Source organism: Taudactylus pleione, unplaced genomic scaffold, assembly GCF_031769625.1.
Source record: "Taudactylus pleione unplaced genomic scaffold, aTauple2 ptg000128l, whole genome shotgun sequence".
NCBI classification, from domain to species: domain Eukaryota; kingdom Metazoa; phylum Chordata; class Amphibia; order Anura; family Myobatrachidae; genus Taudactylus; species Taudactylus pleione.
This window is the reverse complement of record NW_028284530.1, coordinates 3,876,904-3,898,931: the sequence shown is the minus strand read 5'-3', so window position 1 is coordinate 3,898,931 and position 22,028 is coordinate 3,876,904. Positions and strand designations below refer to the sequence as shown.

The following is a 22,028-nucleotide window of genomic DNA, read 5'->3' as shown; positions in this document are numbered from 1 at the left end:
ACATACACATTTTCTTCATAGTTACTTAGTACAGGGTATAAATTACTTGTTACATTTTTATCATTTTTGGTAACCTTCACCTTCAACTGCATAGGGCAGTGGAGGTTGCGCATGCGCTATCCCCTTTACCTTTGGTAGCGCTACGTTGCGGTGTGTGCGTGCTCCCATGCGGCGCATACATGACACTGCTTTGCGTCTCGTGCACGCTCCCTTGCACTGCATGAGTGACGCTATTTTGCGTCGCATGCACGCCACTCAGCCACGTGTTCCCCTCGTGCTGCCACAACTTTAAACAGTCATTGTATTTTACTCATTTCTTCAGTGATTTGACTAAACATATGCTCTTTCTTACATTATTTAGTACCTCCAAATTGAAACTGCCAATTTTAGGGAAAGGTTTTACAAATCCTTTGGTCTTCTTGACCCATATGTCACAGTGCACAGTAGCGTGCGCACAATATTTTGCATACATTATTTTATACCTTGCCGAACCTGTCGGACCTTCCATGAGCAGCACATCACCGACCATTTCTAGCATTTGCTTAGCCCCCATTCTGGAAAATGCTTAGCAACTTATCACTAGAGAATTTCGACTGGTGAACGATTTAACGAGCTACGTTCACGCACTCCTTCCCGTTGTGCACAGCCGGCCCGCTAAGCGTTTCATACAGCTTACACAACGAGGAGCAGAATACCTGCCTATTGCGATCGATCCTGCTCGCGGCGAATTTAACCCGAGCTTCGTCCGCTCGCTTCCTACTTTCAGTTACTTTCACCTGGTAGAATTTAAGTGTTCCAATAACACTTACCCTTGTCAGTGATTCCCTCCCCACAACTACCCAAGTCACAATCACAGGTTACGCAACTATGCGGTCTGATCGCATTGCCCCAGAGAACCTAACTGATCAATGGGCTTTGAGATTACTATTGGGTGTTGGACCGAAAAACTACCGCTGTTTTTTTGTACCACAATATACCTGCTTTGTATACTGGCCCGGTAGCAGTTTGCCTCATCAAACACCTACCGAGTTTCCCCTGTCTCTTTTCAACAGTAACCTTTTCACATCACAAACACACGTTCACTTTCATATCCGCCTTTAGTTTTCTGCGCAGAAAAACTTTTACCCAACTCTAGCAGTGCAATTTAGAGGTTTTTACCAAGTAATCACTATGCATATAACAAGACTGTCTATCAAAACGATTGTTTAAACTCGTGGCAGCAGTACAGGAAACATGTATACGCTATTGTGCAACGCATACGCTATAGTGCGAGTCACACTTTAGCTCCAAAAGTGACAATAAAAGAAACAAACTTTTCTCTCTTGTCCCCAGGTCCCTAATCAGTGCTCCTTAAAATCACACAATAATGGACATCGGTTTCAGAACACTGAATGGTAAAAGGCTTTGAACGCAGGGTCTCATTCAGACCCGCTCGCGAGCGCAGGACGCTCACAAGCGGGTCGATGGTACCCAAATGCGCAAGTGCACGATGGAGGCTGCTCCGTCGTGCGCATGCGCGAGACCCAGCGAGCGACGGAGAAGCCGTCGCTCGGGGTCTCGCACCAAAGGGGGCGTGCTGTCGATGTTGATTGACAGCACGCCCCCTTTGGTGGGCATGTCGGGGGCGTGGCTGCCAGACGGAGGCGTTCCCATGGGAACGCCTACCGTCTGGGTCCGGCCCCACTGACATCACTAGTGATGTCAGTGGGAGTGATTTTGGCTCTGACAGAGCCAAAATCACTCCAGGGCTTGCGGTCACCGAGACCCTACCGCAGGGTCTAGTCGCAAGCCCGATGGTCGTGATGGTCTTGACCATCGCAACCATCTTTTTGGCCGCTCGCATATGCTGTGGGTGGTCACCCACAGCTGTGCGAGCGGCCAGGAGGCCGCACCAATTTTAGGTTGGCCGGCCCTGATTCAGAACGAGCGCTCTGGTCAGAGCGTCCGGCTCTGAATCAGGCCCTCAGTGTATTCTTACCTGCTTATGGCGCCTTCCACCCTTTGTTGAAGAACCGAGATCCGTTTGCTATCGTGCGACTTCCAGTAACGTGATATCAACTGCGAGCCCCCATCTATAGATACCCCTTAATCGCTAAAGTGAAATAATTGCTTTCCAGTCCAATTGTGGTTCCAAAGCACAAAAAGTTATATTTTGCAAGAAAAAGTATAACACACTGTGATCTAAACAATTAGCGCAAAAAGCAAGTAAAATACAAGGTACAGCCGATACATACGCTAGCGCTCTGGATCCAGTTCTCAGTCATCAGTCCTGAAGCCTGCGGTCATCAAAGAAGGAAAAATTACTCCCTTATGGTGTCCAGAGCAGTAGCCTATATACCTTACAGGTCACAGATAAAACAATAGAGACAAGCTGGCATGATTCCATTGGTCCTTGCTCCTGGTCATTCTGGTCATTGGTTAGTTCATACGGTGTCATCAGGGGTATGTCTTAGTTCTCCAACAGTTGCTTTGTGTAGTTTTCCCGCCGAAGAAAACTTGGTTAAACTGGCTACAGAAACTACATACAAAATGGTAACATGCTAACCAATAACTCCCTATAGTTCATAACTTGTGGACGCATGATGCGATCTCCTTGCCGATAGAACCGGAGATCTGCAAATGAACAATGATTTAATATAATACCAAACATGACATGTCTACTATGTTCTAAACCTTAGATCTTATTTACGTACATATTTCATCATAATTACTTGTTAAAAAGACCCTTAATAACTCTCTTTATTAACTCATTGTAAATAGGAACCACTATATACATATTCGTTTGCATATGTGCATCTGTGCATTGATGTAGGAAATGTTCGTATGTATGTGAGGACGCACGTGGGAGTCTATGTGTACGCATGTGGATACACGAGCGTCTGTGTGTAAGCATATAAGTCTATGTGTGTGCGTTATGTGAATCAGTATATGTGTGTGGTGGGTTCGCAGTTGTGCGCATTGGATTGCGCCAACGCAAAGTAGCGTCCGATTTACTCTTTATCAGACAACAGACGACTAGATCGTCAGCTAATAATTGTAAACGATCATATCCAATTATTTGACTTCGACAGTGGATAAGCAATAAGTGGAGATTTGAGACACTTTGGGGAAAATATAAAAGAAGGGAATGGAGAGTGGCCAAAATAAAACTATGGGGTGTATTTATTATCAACCTGAGTGGTTTAATCTAGAGTATGATCCAGTCAACACACCTGAATAACATGTGTGTGGCCATATTACTTACAGATCTGTTCGTGTGACAATGGACCAGACCATCAGATTGCACTCCATGTGATCAGTGTCCTCCAATTGTTTTTATCACAAATCTCTATAGTGCAGAAATCACTGTATGCATTTTTTGTATATGTATTTGTAGTTTATTGAACTTTAAAAAATACACAGTGCAGTTATGGTGGTAACTTGAACTATGGTGAATTAATTTGCTTCAATAAAATATTTGTTTGTCTTTGTGACTTCTCCCCTGTATTACATTTTTTTTTTTTTAAATGTTTTCAAAATATCAGTATTGCTACTACGGTATGTGCTGGTCATGTTTAGATCCAGATGTGTGTTGATCAATATCCTATTAGTACAATTGGTCCATAACTGTATATATAGTTACTGCAGCCACTAGCCTGCTGCATTGTTTGGCCTGTATTGACTGAAAGCCAGTCAAAAGCCATCATTACTGGTCACATGCTGCCACATTGGCCAACAAATGCATCCTGTGTGTAGCCAGTAACACAATGGTCTTTTGAGTTTCATTGGACAACCCAGACCTATAAGGTGTGGCAGAATAATTTTCTTTAGTATTCTTTCACTTTCACTTGTAGGTGCTATGCTGCTTAATGCCACAACGTACAGCCCCTACCTTCTCTCTAGCAGCCCCTCACATGCTGGAAACCATTCCTTTATAGAGAAAGAAAGCGCTAGCTAGCGGGATCAAGCTCCAAAATAAGGTTTTACTCTAGATAAATAGAGCCTTAAGGCTGAATCAGTGTCTAGAGAAAATAGTGTAGAGATGCTGGTGTGCTTTCTTTGTACTAGCTCATCTTCGCTTATAAGGTGTGATTCATAAAAAGTCCATATCTTTGATTTATGATTACTTAGCCAGTGACAGTTGTAGAGTTTAGTGGGAGGAGATTTGACAGCCACTTGCGGGTCACTCCTATTTCCTATGCTGGTGGAAGCATTCACCCTGGTTACATATGAAATAAAGGCAGAGTGAATGATAGATATTGGAATATAGAGATCATTGATTCATATTTGCCCATTCTTCCAGAATTTCTAGGAGACTTCCATATTTGGGGGAGCGTTTCCTGGCTCCTGGGAAAATGAGCAATTCTCCCGCATCCCGCCATGTTGCCACTTTCAAGTGACGTGGGTAGGGGCGAGTCTCGTCATTGCGGCCCCAGTGATGTAATGTTGTGAATATTGGCAATTGCTGATGCGGTCAGGTGGACACCGACCTGGCTGTCACTGGAGACTAGCAGTCAGCTGACTGGGACCAATATGGCGGCGCCCTCTGATCTGTCCAGCGCCCAAAGCCTTGCCTCCACCGGAACCACACTCCCTACGCCCCTGTCTGTGCCTGAGCTTCGTCGCTCATACATGTCCTAGGCTCTCCTCCTGGCTTGTTGTGTTAGACACATTTGCAGACTTCAGCTCTAGTGTGTATTCCAAGTTAGGTACCACTCCGGATCCAGTTTGTTCTCCAAGTTCAGTCCTATTTTGGCTCCAGTGAATATTCTAAGTTCGGTCCCATTCCAGCTCCAACCTGTGCTTCATCTCTGGTCCTACATTTGGCTCCAGTCTATATTCTAAGTCCGGCTACTCCGGCTCCAGTCTGTGCTCCAAGTTTGATCCTATTCCAGTCTCAGTGTATACCCCAGTCCGATCCCACTTCGGCTCCTGTGTATACTCTAAAGTACGGTTCCACTCTGGCTCCAGTCTGTACTCCAAGTCCGGTCTCACGCCGGCTCCAGTGTATCCAATCAGTCCAATCTCACTACGGCTCCAGTCTGTTCTCCAAGTCCGGTCCTACTCTGGTCCCTGTGTATACTCAAGTCTGGTCTTAATCCAGCTTCATTGCCCGATCTGTCTAGTCCCAATTCGACTCCTGTATTACTATAGTACTAACCTAGTGTTTACGTCATGCACTTTCTTAGTAATACTGTCCTGCTGCATACATACTATTATTATTACATCTACGAGGAAGAGATCTATATGACCATTTCTACTCCAAACCTCCCATACCACCTGTACGCAGGTATCAGGCTCTCTTCCGGGAAATCCAGAATTCCCAGCCTTGACAGTAAGCTCAGAACTAATGAACTTGGAAGAGAACCCAGGTACCAATGCCTTGTAGACTCTGGCCTCGCAGCTGGAAAATCAAGAATCTGTCCAGTATCAAGTTATGCAGTATCTACAAGAACTATCTTCTCGATTGGATACCATTCAAACCACTCTGGGAACAACAGTACCTGCATCCAACACTCTGTCATTGGTGCCAACATCCACTCCTCCGCTTACGACTACTTCCAAGTCTCGTCTGCAGCTTCCCACTCCTAGTAGATTCGATGGAACCCCAAAACTTTGTTGTGGCTTTATCAGTGTGAAATTCAGTTTGAGCTCTTACCACAGAATTTTCCAACACAAAGATCATGGATAGCTTATATTATTTCACTTCTCTGTGGTTCAGCTTTTGGAATGGGTGCAGATCCTATTATGTCCAATTATGTGGAGTTCATTGCAAAATTTCAGAGGTTATTTGATGAACCAGGTTGCCCTGCTACTGACTCAATGGATATCTTGTGGATCCGTCAGGGTTCTCGATCAGTAGGTCAATATGTGATCCAGTTCCAAACTATCACTGTAGAGCTTGAGTGGAATGATGAGGCTCTGAAAGCAGCATTCTGGAATGGCCTTTCAGAAAGACTTAAGGATGAATTGACCACCCGTGATCCTCTTGGGTCCTTGCAGGAACTCTCTCTCAGTATCAAGATTGATCTACACCTCTGATATAGAGCTGCCTGCAGGTTCAAAAGTGAATGTTTTAAGCCTAGCATATCTGATACCGCTCAGTCTTCTCCACTTGTGGATGAGCCTATGCAAGTTAATCACTCATGCCTTTCATCAGAGGAAAGGCATCTATATTGTGCTGGTCCAAATCATTTTATTGGATCATGTCCTGTACGTCCGGGAAACTCCAGACCCTGACCTGTTCTGGGGAAATCAGGTTGGGGGTTTCCATAAAATCCTCCCTGAAGTCTGACTGCCTAATAAATGTGACTTTGACTACTCTTCAAGGGCCTAAATCCTTGGACACCTTGGTGGATTTTGGAGCTGCCAGGAGCTTCATTACATTATCATTAGTTCAAGAAATGTCCATTCCCATCAAGGCTCTGTCTAAAGCACTCTTCCTTACAGCAGTGGACGGAAGTCGTATACCAGAAGGTTTTGTTACTCATTCTACTATTCCTTTGTAGATGAAAGTTGGAGCACTACATCATGAACAAATAGAACTTTTAGTGATTCCTAAGGCCACTCATCAACTAGTCCTTGACCTTCCATGGCTACAACTCTATAACCCTCAGTTTGATTGGACCACGTCACAGTTGAAGTCTTGTGGTGCCTCGTGTTTACAGTCTTGTGTGGTTCCTTTACACCTAACTGGACCTATAGTACTTCCAGAAGCCTTTAAAGAATTCCTTAATTGTTTTAGTGAACGTGCTGCTGCTGCGTGCTGCTGCTACCTTACTGCCTCATAGAGAACAGGACTGTGCTATTGAACTGACCCCAGGAAAGTCTCCGCCTTGAGGTCAAACATATCCGTTATACGTGCCAGAGACTTCAGCCATGTGTGAATATATTCAGGAGAATTTACAAAAAGGCTTTATCAGACCTTCCTCATTGCCTGCTGGGGCTGTTTCTTTCTTTGTAAAGAAGAAGGATGGAGATCTTCACCACTGCATAGACTATTGAGGCCTCAATGACATAACCATCAAAAATTGATACCCTTTACCTCTTATTATGGAATGTTTTGATAAAGTGAAAGGAGCTACTCTAGTGCCCAGAGTCTATAACTCCGGCGCTGGCCGTGCACAGCTCAGTGCGCTGCCGGCCGCCGTGCGGAGAGGAGGGGGCCCATGTCGGAGACTGCACATGGGCTCCCTCCTCTCTAGAAACACCCCTGTTTCCAGGTCTTGCGTCAGAGCTATACCAGAGATGCAGTTTTCCCAAGTTGTTCTCTGATTACATAAGACTCCGACTCCTGGCTTGAGTTCTGAGTTCCCATCTACCAGTACTATACTATTCTGAGTTCTGGTGGTTCACCCTTGTCACTGAAGTATATTCCTTGTCTTGCTGGCCTTCACAGGTCACTAGATGAGGGGTTGCCCAGTGGACTTGGTCTGTTCACCCCGGTTCCAGTCCAGCATCCTTGCATATTACAAGTCTGTCGTTCCTACACTGTCACTAGTGCACCTAGCTCCTCTTCATACTCATGAGCCAGAGTTTCATCAAGCCGCCTCGTTTCCTATGCATGTCAGTCAGACCTAAGGGTCCCGTACCGGTTCTACAAAATACTCAGACCGTGACAGATACATGAACTCTTATGAGAAAAGTTAAAATATGAAGGTTTCAGTAGCTGTTCAGCTCATCACATATCCTAAGCTGAAAATGTTGTGTAAATGCTACTAAAACAATAAAAGGAAGTTACTAGGCAATTCTTTGTGTGATTAACCAGTGTTTATATTATTAATACAGCTCATCTTTGTATAAAGTATGACCCGGAATACAATAGATTCATTGTTATCTTTTGGAAAGGATACTGGCTTAGCAAATTGTCAAATGTCAGCAGCTCTTGCAAGTTATTTTACTTTTTATAAGACAGAGGGGGAGATGTATCAAGCCTTGGAGAGAGATAATTGGAGAAGTTGCACAAAGCAGCCAATCAGCTTCTAACTGTCATTTATCTAGCACAGCTTTTAACTGTCATTTATCAAGCAGAGCTTCTGTCATTTATCTAGCATCTTCTGTCATTTATCTAGCATCTTCTGTCATTTATCTAACACAGCTTCTGTCATTTATCTAGCAGAGCTTCTGTCATTTATCTACCATATTCTGTCATTTATCTAGCATCTTCTGTCATTTATCTAACACAGCTTCTGTAATTTATCTAGCAGAGATTCTGTCATTTATCTAGCATCTTCTGTCATTTATCTAGCACAGCTTCTGTCATTTATCTGGCATCTTCTAACTGTCATTTATCTAGCAGAGCTTCTGTCATTTATCTAGCATCTTCTGTCATTTATCTAGCATCTTCTGTCATTTATCTAGCACAGCTTCTGTCATTTATCTAGCAGAGCTTCTGTCATTTATCTAGCATCTTCTGTCATTTATCTAGCACAGCTTCTGTCATTTATCTAGCATCTTCTAACTGTCATTTATCTAGCAGAGCTTCTGTCATTTATCTAGCATCTTCTGTCATTTATCTAGCAGAGCTTCTGTCATTTATCTAGCACAGCTTCTGTCATTTATCTAGCACAGCTTCTGTCATTTATCTAGCACAGCTTCTAATTGTCATTTATCTAGCACAATGTTTGAAATGACAGAAGCTGATTCTACTCCAATACTTCAACTCCAATTTATCTCTCCCTGAGGCTTGATACATCTCCCCCACAGATTCTAAAATGTGGAAAATAAGCTTATCCTTAGACATTTTTATATGCCAATGGGATTTTATATTTAGGATCTGTAGTCACAACCATTATGAAAGTTATATGAATTGAAGAAAGTTTGCTACTTTTTGGGAAGTTATGGGTGTGTATCAAAGCTTGGAGAGAAATAAGTTCCAACCAATCAGCTTCTTACTGACATTTTAAAGTCTGTGGGGGAAATTTAACAAAGCTTGGAGAGAGATAAAGTACCAACTAATCATCTCCTAGCTGTCAAATGCAGCCTGTAAAATGACAGCTATAAGCTGACTGGTTGGTACTTTGGGCTCTATTTATTAACATTATTTTTACTAAAATAAAGTGAAAAAGGGTGTTTTCACACCCTTTTCACATTATTTTAGTTTCACCTGTAGTTATTACAGGGCAATTGGAGTAGAATTAGTAAAATTCTACTCCAACCCCCAGTATCACTTATTTTTAGTAAAGCAGATCGCATTTCCCATAATTATAATGGGAAAAGTGATCGGATCATAGTTACTAAAAATATATTGAAAAAAAATACCGGGGGAAGCCCTGTGATAATAACGCCACCTGGAGGTGGCGTTATCCAGGGTCTCCCCCGGTTACCGGGCTACCACTCTGCTCTAACGGGGAGAGCAGAGGCGGGAGCCGGTACCAGTAATCAGCTATGTGGTCTAAGCAGACCGCAAGCTGATTACTGTAATAAAAAGAAAAAAAAAATTAAACATTTTTTTTTTTACTTACCTGAATCCAGGGACCGGTGATCGGGCTTCCAGTGATGGCTCCTCTCCGGTCAGCTGGTCTCCCATAGTACACTGGGTCCCGGTCATCAGGTGATCGGGCCCCAGTGCAGTATGGGAGATCACCTGATCGGGAAGCCCGGAGAAGATCACCGGAGGCCAGGAGGATGCAGGTAAGTGTAATGAAGGGAGGGGGGGTCGCGGGGGTCCGCGTTCATGGGGGGCGGGGCTTATTGCCAGGGGGCGGGGCTTAGCATCGGTGGGGGGTAGTAGCGGTGGTCGGTCGGCGCATGCGCGGGCTCTTAGTCGCGGTATTTTTTCCGAAAATACCGTGACTAGAGTGCGGATGGGATCCGCAGGGACAGAGCTTTATCGCAAGCTCTGTCCCTGCAAGGGATTTATAGTAAATCCCTGTGATATTGCCTGAATTCGCAATGCGAATTCACTCGGTAATATCACACTACAATCCGCATTCAATATGCGGATTGTAGTAAATAGAGCCCTTTGAGAGAGATTTATCAAAGCTTGTCGGTATCCTAATCCTGTTGGGATGTCGGTGTTGGGTCTCTGACCAGCGGAAGCCCAAGCACCGGCATCCCGTACCCAAGTGTCTAAATGCACAATACATTTTAGCACTTCTATCATTCAGCAACACGGAAAACAAAGAAAAAAAGATTACGGTGTACATGGTCATATCGGGTATCCCTGATACAATTCAGTCTTTATACAAAAATATTGTTGATTAAAACAGACTCTTATACCGCCTGTACTGTAAGTTTGCTTGAGCAATTTAAATATACAAAATGTTCTTTACTGCTGAACATTAATGACATCTTCTATGTGTCGAAAATATATTCCAGGTTCATCAGTCAATAAATCACTCTACTATCCTGGCTGTGGGATACATAAGGACTGCAGATAAATATGTAATAGTTGAGAAACTGGTAGTTCCTGTTTGATACACAGGGGCTTTCACATAAAAGTTACAGATGACGAGTCTACACATTGGGAGAGAAGAAGCTGAGCACACATCCTCTCTGATCCAGGAGATAGAACCATGAAACTTGTCTCTCTGCTGTTCGTGTTCTGTGTCTCTAAGGCTACAAGCCTCCGAATCTGCTCATTTAATGTCCAGTCTTTTGGAGAGTCCAAAAGCTCAAAGCCAGAGGTGATGGATGTGTTAGTGAAGGTGAGCACTCTTTCTTAGTACAATACATGTCAGCCACTGCACTACAGCTCTATGGTAACAATAATTAATAATAATTTTATTTATATAGCGCTTTTATCCAGTAGGACTCAATATTGTAACTGTATTGCTACTGTGCTGTGTTCATTTTAGGGATAATGTCAGGAATGTGGTTAATGCTGACATTCTATGTGCTGTATTAGATCTCTTGGCATTCTTGGATAACGTCAGATAAATATATCTTGAAGGAAAAATGCAGTTTGGAGAATAGGAGCACCTACCTCGGTGCCATTGTTTTAAAGATTCAGCTTCACCTGTCTCCTTATGTAACCTCTGTCTGGCTCCAAAGCTATCACTCCCAGCAGCTCCACCCACAGAGTCATAGTAGTTCAAAGTCCTACAGTATATGGAATGCTGTCTGTATTTGGATTTTATGTTACAAATTCAAGTACGTTCACCTATATGTAACAGTGGCAAACGCAGGATTTCTAGTGGGGGTTTTCCAAATTCTTGATTTTAGAGTGAGTGTGGCCAGTCTATGAAGAGGGTAGAATTAGCACTTAACCAACTTTAATATGCATCATACAAAGTATATTGTGTGTCATAATTCCAGCATATACAGGACCAGTGATCACAGTAACCCATTATATGTGTCATACATAGTGTATTGTGTACCATAATTCCAGCATATACAGGACCAGCAATCACAGTAACCCATTATGTGTGTCATACAGAGTATATAGTGTGTCATAATTCCAGTATATACAGGACCAGTGATCACAGTAACCCATTATATGTGTCATACATAGTGTATTGTGTACCATAATTCCAGCATATACAGGACCAGCAATCACAGTAACCCATTATGTGTGTCATACAGAGTATATAGTGTGTCATAATTCCAGTATATACAGGACCAGTGATCACAGTAACCCATTATATGTGTCATACATAGTGTATTGTGTACCATAATTCCAGCATATACAGGACCAGCAATCACAGTAACCCATTATGTGTGTCATACAGAGTATATAGTGTGTCATAATTCCAGTATATACAGGACCAGTGATCACAGTAACCCATTATATGTGTCATACATAGTGTATTGTGTACCATAATTCCAGCATATACAGGACCAGCAATCACAGTAACCCATTATGTGTGTCATACATAGTGTATTGTGTAGCATAATTCCAGCGTATACAGGACCAGCAATCACAGTAACCCATTATGTCTGTCATACATAGTGTATTGTGTAGCATAATTCCAGCGTATACAGGACCAGCAATCACAGTAACCCATTATGTGTGTCATACATAGTGTATTGTGTAGCATAATTCCAGCATATACAGGACCAGCAATCACAGTAAGCCATTATGTGTGTCATACAGAGTATATAGTGTGTCATAATTCCAGTTTATACAGGACCAGTGATCACAGTAACCCATTATATGTGTCATATATAGTGTATTGTGTACCATAATTCCAGCATATACAGGACCAGCAATCACAGTAACCCATTATGTGTGTCATACATAGTGTATTGTGTAGCATAATTCCAGCATATACAGGACCAGCAATCACAGTAAGCCATTAAGGGGCCTATTCATGATGTTAATTATGGGGGTCTGAACGGACCCCGATAATTAACATTCTAATTCGCCGCGGCCACCGGAGCAATTCATCATTGCTCCGGCGCGGTGGCAGCTGATGTGAAATCAACTGCCCCCGCGAGCGGCTTCACTGCTCCTTTCGGAGCAGAGACGGCGGTGCGCATGAGCGACCTACAGGTCACACATGCGCACAAGAGCCCCGACGTCCGGCGGAAGGAGCTGGACAGGGGCGGAGGGATCCGAAAGGATCCCTTCTCGCAACCCGGACCTACTTCCCATAGGGAAAAGCGGATTGCTAACCCCAAGCTGGGGTATTCGCCAGCTGAAGATGGCAAATTCCCCCGCAGTCAAGCTCCGAAAATATTATATTTTCGGAGCTTGACGAATTCTGTCCCCATACTAGTGTATGGGGACAGCGGGCCATTCCGCAAACAGAAGGTAAGCAGGAGATATCTGTGATATCTCCTGCTTCACCTTCTTAATGAATGGCCCGAATACTTAATTGTCACAATTGCAGGTGAAAATGTGCTTTTTTCACCTGCTTTTGTGACAATTGAGTGATGATGAATAGGCCCCTAAATGCGGCAGTAAGGCCATCCTGCCTTAGCTGAATGTTTTTATTTTAGATGTGAGCAGCATTCCAGAGTATTACAGGAAGTCCGGGAGTCTGGGGGAGCAGCAGAATAACCTAGCACTGCCCTGGACATATATGTACATATTGGGCTCTATAGCAGCACATCACAAACAGTGAATGTTTTCCAGATCTCCTAGTTGGTGCACAGGTTATTTATTACTGACTGATACATGTTAAAAATTCCACAGGTGGTGCTAATTATTTCATTTGTGATACTGTGAAGAACATGCAGCACTAGTAAAATTCTATTACATTACTATTTTTATTGTGGTCATGGTGTGGGCTGGGGAGGGGGGTTTCCAGGCAGACGGAAACCGCCCCCCTGCGTTTGCCTATGTGTAACACTGCCATATAATGAAAGTAGTTAGTTTAGCATGTAACATTTCCATTATCTATTTCACTGTAAGATATTATCCCCTGTTTCTAGTTGTTTTAGGCTCTGAAAGGCTTCCTGCAATGAACTTTGGGGATGATTCAGTAATGGACGAAATTGCAAGGCTGCACGCAAGCAAGTTGCAATTCCATCCTTGCAATCATATTAATGCAGCAGGAGGCATCATGCCCAGGGGCGGATTGGGATGGAAAACCAGCCCGGGAAAATTTTGGAAGCAGCCCTAATGGGGGCGGAGTCTGTTGAGAAGGTGGGGTCTGTTGAGAAGGCAGGAACTGTGGAGGGGACGGGATACTTTCTCCTTATAGGGCCTGATTCTGAGTTGGACACCGTCGTTGCCACTACAAACCCCTTGCCTTACGTACAGTCATGCGTCGGTATGTGCAATGACCAAGATGCTGCAATACCACTTGGTGCACCTTTCGATGCCAACATCAAAAATTGCACCAGTCCTATGCTAGGTCAGATCATCCAATTGAGTATGGCCTCCAATGTGAACAAGCACAGTCAATGCTCCTTTATAGATACAGTTTGTAGGACACACTTACTCTAATAGGGTTGTAGGTCCTTTTGTGGTCTGCAGGACATCTGCACCAAAACGAAAAAGCAAACTTGGCTTAATTTAAAATGCACATCTATTTTTTTCTGTATCCCTATTAAGGAAAACAAAAATTAAACAGGAATGGAGGAGTGTGGACCGGACATAGCTATGGGCCAGGAGGCAGACAGGATGCTGGCCAGCCACTCTGATTGTGACCGGGTAGCATCCTCTGTCTGCCTCCTGTCTGCGGGCAGTGATGCTTGTGTGTTGAGTGAGTGGTTAGAGGAAGTCCCTGGTAGCTCAGTCCTTCTACCCATAGAGTCGCCACTACCAGCAGCAGTCTTTGCTGCACTCACCCGGTCAGCCTGTCATCAGAGCTGTGGCTACATATTTTACCACCCTGGGCGAGAGAGACCACCAGCTCTATATAAAAAATAGCTACAGTATATGAGTTTTGACTTTAAAGTTCTTCTTTTCATGATGGCTGAAGAATGAATCAGTGGTCTTGTCCTCTGAGCTGAGACAGAGCGGGTGGTAAATGTCTTCTTCTGCCAAAGTGAACTTGAATCTGGGGTGCATAGAAGGATAAATACTTTCTGTGTGGGAAAAAAAAATCTTATATGTGCTAATGCTAGGATGTCACCCACACAAAGACAATATTACACACCAGGGGATGTTATTCAACTGAATCAGTTTATAAAGAGGCATGTGGAGGGTTCAGATGGCAAAAAAGTGGTACGTGAGTAGGTCTGAGAGGCATTTAAGTGTGGTAAAAAATGTAAATATAAAATAAAAAATAGAGGAATATGCCATATTGTCTAAGGTGGGTACACACTGACTATGTGTACCCAGACAATGTGTCGGCCCAATGGGCTGACATATCGTACTGCGGGTACACATTAGAGCGCTGTAATGAACGATGGAACGTTCCCTCCTTCATTAACATGTATGGATATTATCAGGTTTAATATGCAGCACATCAAACCTGATGACACGATACCATGGGAGCGGGCATAATGTGCAACACACTGCACAATATGTCGTTACGATTTGGCTTTGACAACATCGCCTCAGTGTGTACCCAGCTTAAATGACAATTACAAAGTACAAAAGGAGATTGTGCTGAACAAACAAGCAATGTAGTGACCATATGAACACATGGATGAACTGTCTTAAACATTAAAACACATAGGAGCCCATTTATTAATGATCGCATTTTGCAATGCGATCAGGGCATGCAGTACCGCCCCTGATCGCATTGCAAAATGCGATCCTATCTGCCGGATGTATTATCCGGGACATGCAGAGAGACGGGCTCCGAAAAGAGCCTTTCCCTGCGATGTCTCCGGAGGGCAGTCGGGGCTGCTGCGCATACGCAGTCCCGCGGACTGCACATGAGCGGCTTCGCATTCTCGATATTGATGCATTTGGCAGCATCGCATCCCCCATAGAAACCTATGGGGGAGGCGGCTGCCAGTGGCAATGGAGGGATCGCAGCAAGTATCGGAGATACCTGCTGCAGTCCCTCCTTCATACATCCGGGGGATACTTAGTATTCCCCGAAAACAATGGTTTTCGGGGAATTTACCTCAAATTCACTTTGAGAAATGGGCCCCAAAATAATAATAAAACGACACATAGGAAGGAGAGCAACCAAGCGTGTGCATCTTAAAATACAGAAATAAACACTATCAGCACTCCAGATTTCATAAAAAAGATATACTGTTTTAAAGTAGATATATTATAAAAAGCTGACATCAAGCTTTTTATAATATATCCTTTATGTCAAAACCAGAAAGTGTTGATCATGTTATTTCTTTTATTACAGTTGCACGCCCTAGTTTGTTACACATATATATGTAATAAATGCCCCCATTCCTTCCCAAATATATATTTAATGATTTTATGCCCCACTCCATCCCGTATACATTATATATTTAGTCATTTTATGCCCCATATACTCTTTCAATACACATATTTTATAGTTTATACCCATCATCTCCCCATCTCCTTATTTTTTATCCATCACCTTCCAGGCCTTATATAATTTATATCCATCACCTCCCAGCCCTTATATAATTTATATCCATCACCTCCCAGGCCTTATATATTTTATACCCATCACCTCCCAGGCCTTATATAATTTATATCCTTCACCTCCCAGGCCTTATATAATTTATACCCATCACCTCCCAGGCCATATATATTTTATACCCATCACCTCTCCCAGGCCTTATATAATTTATATCCTTCACCTCCCAGGCCTTATATAATTTATACCCATCACCTCCCAGGCCTTATATATTTTATACCCATCACCTCCCAGGCCTTATATAATTTATATCCACACCTCCCAGGCCTTATATATTTTATACCCATCACCTCCAAGGCCTTATATAATTTATACCCATCACCTCCCAGGCCTTATATAATTTATATCCATCACCTCCCAGGCCTTATATAATTTATACCCATCACCTCCCAGGCCTTATATATTTTATACCCATCACCTCCCAGGCCTTATATAATTTATATCCATCACCTCCCAGGCCTTATATAATTTATACCCATCACCTCCCAGGCCTTATATATTTTATACCCATCACCTTCCAGGCCTCATATAATTTATACCCATCACCTACCCCACTCCTTATATATTTTATACCCATCACCTCCCAGGCCTCATATAATTTATACCCATCACCTACCCCACTCCTTATATATTTTATACCCATCACCTCCCAGGCCTTATATAATTTATACCCATCACCTACCCCACTCCTTATATATTTTATACCCATCACCTCCCAGGCCTTATATAATTTATACCCATCACCTCCAAGGCCTTATATATTTTATACCCATCACCTTCCAGGCCTTATATAATTTATACCCATCACCTACCCCACTCCTTATATATTTTACACCCATCAGTGATCACCTCTCCCACTTATATATCTTTTATACCCATCATCTCCCATATATTTTCTGTACAACAGTCCCCCCCTTAATATATTTTAAGCACCGTTTTAACTTACATTTCAGCAGACAGACTGTGGCATAGGGTTCTATTTACTACAATCCGCATATTGAATGCGGATTGTAGTGTGATATTACCGAGTGAATTCGCATTGCGAATTAAGGTAATATCACAGGGATTTACTATAAATCCCTTGCTGGGACAGAGCTTGCGATAAAGCTCTGTCCCTGCGGATCCCATCCGCACTCTAGTCGCGGTATTTTCGGAAAAAATACCGCGACTATGAGCACGCGCATGCGCCGACCGACCACCGCTACTACCCCCCACCGACGCTAAGCCCCGCCCCCCCCACGATCGCGGACCCCCCCTCCCCCCCCGCGACCCCCCCTCCCTTCATTACACTTACCTGCATCCTCCTGGCCTCCGGTGGTCTTCTCCGGGCTTCCCGATCAGGTGATCTCCCATACTGCACTGGGGCCCGATCACCTGATGACCGGGCCCCAGTGCACTGTGGGAGACCAGCTGACCGGAGAGGAGCCATCACCGGAGGCTCGATCACCGGTCCCTGGATTCAGGTAAGTGAAAAAAAAAATGTTTAATTTTTTTTTTCTTTTTTTTACAGCAATCAGCTTGCGGTCTCTTTAGACCACATAGCTGATTACTGGTACCGGCTCCCGCCTCTGCTCTCCCCGTTAGAGCAGAGTGGGAGCCCGGTAACCGGGGGAGACCCTGGATAACGCCACCTCCAGGTGGCGTTATTATCACAGGGCTTCCCCCGGTATTTTTTTACAATTTATTTTTAGTAACTTGCACACAGATCACATTTCCCATTACAATTATGGGAAATGCGATCTGCTTTACTAAAAATAAATGATACTGGGGGTTGGAGTAGAATTTTACTAATTCTACTCCAATTACCCTGTAATAAATACAGGTGAAACTAAAATAATGTGAAAAGGGTGTGAAAACACCCTTTTTCACTTTATTTTAGTAAAAATAATGTTAATAAATAGAGCATAGGATTCTCCAGGGCGGGCGCTCCACTCTGCATCGATGATCTGAGCCAGGGACAGCTGGGACCGTTGCACGCCGCCCTGCCTCTCAGAGAGGGATCCTGTAACTGTCACCACGGCTGCGAAGAGGAGGAGGGCCCCAGCTGACCAGGAAGGAGTCGGTGGGAGCCGGAGGGGACAGCAACAACATGCTGCCGGAGCTCCTGATCCCGGAGCGCTCAGCGCGCAGCAAGTGCCTATGGGAGGTGCTGCTGGGCATGCGCAGCAGCCCTCCCACGGCGCGGCCATTATACTTCTAGTATAGAACCGCTGCCAGATTAGAGCTCAGCGGAGTTCCAATCGTGGTAGCGTCCATCCAGCCCAGCAGGCATTGTAAGCCGGCCCGCAGATGGGAGCATGGGACCAGCCCAGCGGGAAATAGCACGCTGTCCCGGTGGCCCAATCCGCCACTGGTCATGCCTCCTGCATGCATTAATGATACAACCTGCGTCCGTAATCCCTGGCCAGCTGAGTGACCATGGATTCACGCAGACAGGCCCAATCCAACGGCTCCAGACTGTAAATCACTGCACATGCGCAGTACAGGTCCGGCGCCTGCGCACTGCTGAATAAGGCCCTTTGTGCACAAATAAACAAAGATTATAAACAAAGATTATTTTTGCACTAATTGATGATATATAAAAATAAACATATAATAAGGATATGGTAAAACCCACAAAAGGATCAAGATGCCACTTATATTACCATAATATTTATATATATAAAAATAACAATAGCATAATAATAATAAAATGACAATTCACACACATTAGTACTATAGTAATAGCAGCATGAATATTAGAAGCAACCTACTGGGATCTAATGAGGTATATTACGTGATCCAAAAGTCCAAACCTGAACCATCAATAAGCAACTTTGATAAATACAAGTCTGTATATATATGTGCATGTAGATTGTACGCATGGGAACCTCACCACATCCAACAGTAAAATGAACAGCAGAGCCCGCTCTTATATACACAGGCCTCCAGACCTGTCACAGTGTGCACCGTCTCATGCTGGTAGTAACACTGGGTGTGCAATGGCGGCTAGGTGTCCAAATGGTTTCACAGGCAGAAGTCAAGTCAGCATGTGACGGCCCCAATTGATGGTATAACGGTGAGTCGTCCCCTTGGTTCGCGAACCTCCGGTTAATCCATGAATGAATCCCATAGTAGAGAATAATGATGGTGGCTTTCAAAGGCCACTTCTCATTTACAAAGTCCAGTGCACAAACCTATATAATTGATCTCCACGGAGAGACACCAGTGGGCTGTTTCTACCAAAGTAGAGGGTAGTGCATGGATTGATCACATAGAGCCGCATTACGTTCCCCTCCCCCGCACTGTCATTAACTAGAATCACCTGTCACCTACCCCTAGTGATCCACTATCTATCTCTGTATAAGCATTCATCTCCTTACCTGCAATGCTTAATAATCGGAATAGAGAAGAATCTGGTGATGTTGACACAAAGGGGTAGATTTACTAAAACTTCTAAAAATTAAAAGTGGAGGTGCTACTCATAGCAACCACTCAGATTATAGCTATAATTCGTAGAATGTACTAAATAAATGATAACTAGAATCTGATTGGTTGCTGTGGGCACTTTTCTGTATTGGACGTTTATTATTAAATCTAGGTCCCGAGAGTCATATCCTAGAAACAACAGTCATTATTGTTGTCCTGTCACTGCCAACTAAACAGATGTTATGTCTGTACAATGTAAGAATATCAAAGCATAGCATCTGCTTCCCTTTAGGCTAAAAAAGGTGAAGACTTCAAACATACCTCATCTTATAGGTGATAATATTTCAGGTTAAGTTACAGATGCTCACTAATGACTAGTGTTAAATCATGATATATTTTCGACATAGATCTTTGCAACATAGTATATCATTCAAAGAATGTAACAACTGGACTTTGATGGCCTGGTATCAAACCTATTATATATTTTCAGTAGTTAAAGGTGAACTATCTTAGTTCTGTCAAAGCGAGAATAGACTTGAGGAAGCTCTCTGCAGTGAAGTGCTGTAAGAGGATCCATTCCGTTTTTTAAATGATTCACACAAATTAAGATTGCAAAAAAACTTGAGCCATACTAAATATACACAAAAAAGCCAGATTCACACTAAGGGGCATATGTATCAAAGCTTGATGTGAGATCAAATTGTGAGTTATATATCACCAACCAATCAGCTTCTAACTTACATTTTGCAGGCTGTGTTTAAGAAATGATAGTTTGGAGCTGATTGGTAGGTGATATATATTTCACAATTTTATCTCACATTAAGCATTGATACATATGCCCCTAAATTCACACAAAGCCAACTAGATTCACAATATATTCACACAAGATCTGTGGAGGACCCAGGGCCAGATTAAGGTCTGTGGGGGCCTCTGGGCAACAAACTTTTGGGGGCCTCTATATACCACCATTTCTTGTCACCCTAGGAACATTTATTTTTCCTTTTCATTCACCTTAATGTCCCCAGTAGTAAGGCCCCTCTTGCAATGCCCACTGTAGTAGTGCCCCTTATGCAATGTACCCAGTAGAAGTGCCCCCAGTAATGGTCCCCCCTATGCAGTGCCCACTGTAGTATTCCACCCTATGCAGTGCCCCCTGTAGTAATGCCCCTTATGCAGTGCCCCTTATATAATGCCCCCAGTAGTGGTCCTCCTATACAGTGCCCCCAGTACTGCCCATTCTATAGTGCCCCCAGACCCACCCCACTAGTGGTCCCCCCTATGCAGTACCCCTTATATAGTGCCCCCAGTAGCAGTCCTCCCTACAGTGCCCCCAGTAGTAGTCCCCCCTATTCATTGCCCCCAGTAGTAGTCCCCTCCTATACAGTGCCCAAAGTAGCAATCCCCCCTATGCAGTGCCCCCAGTAGTAGTCCCCCCTATGCATTGCCCCCAGCAGTAGTTCCCTCCTATACAGTGCCCCCAGTAGTAGTCCCCCCCTATGCAGTGCCCCCAGTAGTAGTCCCCGCAGCGGCCCAGCAGAAGTCCCCCCCCATGCAGTGCCCTAGTAATAGTCCCCCCTTATGCATTGACCCTAGTAGCGCCCCCCCCAGTGCCCCCATGAAGCTGCCCCCCTATACTGTGACCCCTTTAATAGTCCCCCCTTGTAGTGTCCCCAGTAATAGTCCCCCCCTATGCATTAACCCTAGTAGCACCACCCAGTGCCCTCATGAAGCAGCCACCCCCCGATGCAGTGCCCCTTACTCACACACACAAAAAAAAAGATACAACTTACCTGAATCCCCGCTCCTGATGCGACCGTCGGCTCTTCTCCTATGGGAGAGACGTCAGCGTCATAACATCTCTCCCATCAGACGCTGCGGGGGGAGCCAGAAGGCGGAGCTCATGAGTGAGCTCCAGCTGGCTCCCTCCGTTGACGCAGCAGCCAATGAGAGTCTGTCTGACTCTCATCGGCTGCTGTAACAAACACACAGCTGCCGGAGGCGGCTGTGTGTTTGTAACTGTGTAGTGTGGCCGCGCTCACTGCGCGGTCTACACTACACTAAGCGGTGGGGACACTAGCAGCGGGTGCAGACAGTTTACAGCTGCTAGTGGGGGCCCCTCCGTGTGTGGTGGCCCAGGGACGACTGCCCCTGTCGCCCCCCCTTAATCCAGCCATGGGAGGACCAAAGCATGTGTTGGGGTGGATTTAGGGCCTGATTCAGTAGGGATCGCAATTGCGATCGCAGCTCCGTAATCACACGCAATGCAGCTGTGAAAATATGCTATTGTCTGCCACAACTCAGCCAGCATAGAAACGCCCACTGCTGCTTTCTCACATCTGTAATACCTCGCAGTCCTGCGTATACATCGGTACCATTTAAGCACATTGACCCGTCACACAATTACAGCAGGTCTGACCAGTCGCAGAAACTGCAAGTCTGTTGCACACAGTGAATGTGCAAGCTGCGTAAGCAACCACAGTGGCTAATTTATGCACGCCCATGCAAAGGCATTCAAACGGACAGATATGCCTGCGTTTCTCCAACCACCCCCCGTCACCACCCCCAAACGCTCCCAGCCTGTCACTCACTCTGCGATGGATTCCTATATGCATGCGTAATCGCAGTGCGATTGCAGCACACGCGCAATGCTGTGCATATGCATGTGCAGTACTGAACAATTGCCCGATCTGCGTACGTAGTTTCAATTGCGTATGCTGCTGAATC

The 22,028-nt window shown here is 44.4% G+C and overlaps 1 protein-coding gene across 1 annotated transcript in view; it reads left to right on the top strand.

The window, feature by feature from the left end:
- Positions 1-10,373: 10,373 nt before the first annotated feature.
- Positions 10,374-22,028, top strand: part of DNASE1L3 (deoxyribonuclease 1L3) — a 32,122-nt gene continuing 20,467 nt past the window's right edge. The window contains exon 1 of the mRNA XM_088472758.1: positions 10,374-10,628. Within this exon, the coding sequence (XP_088328884.1) occupies positions 10,497-10,628 (132 nt within the window). The 5' untranslated portion in view covers positions 10,374-10,496. The remainder of the gene's footprint in view (positions 10,629-22,028) is intronic.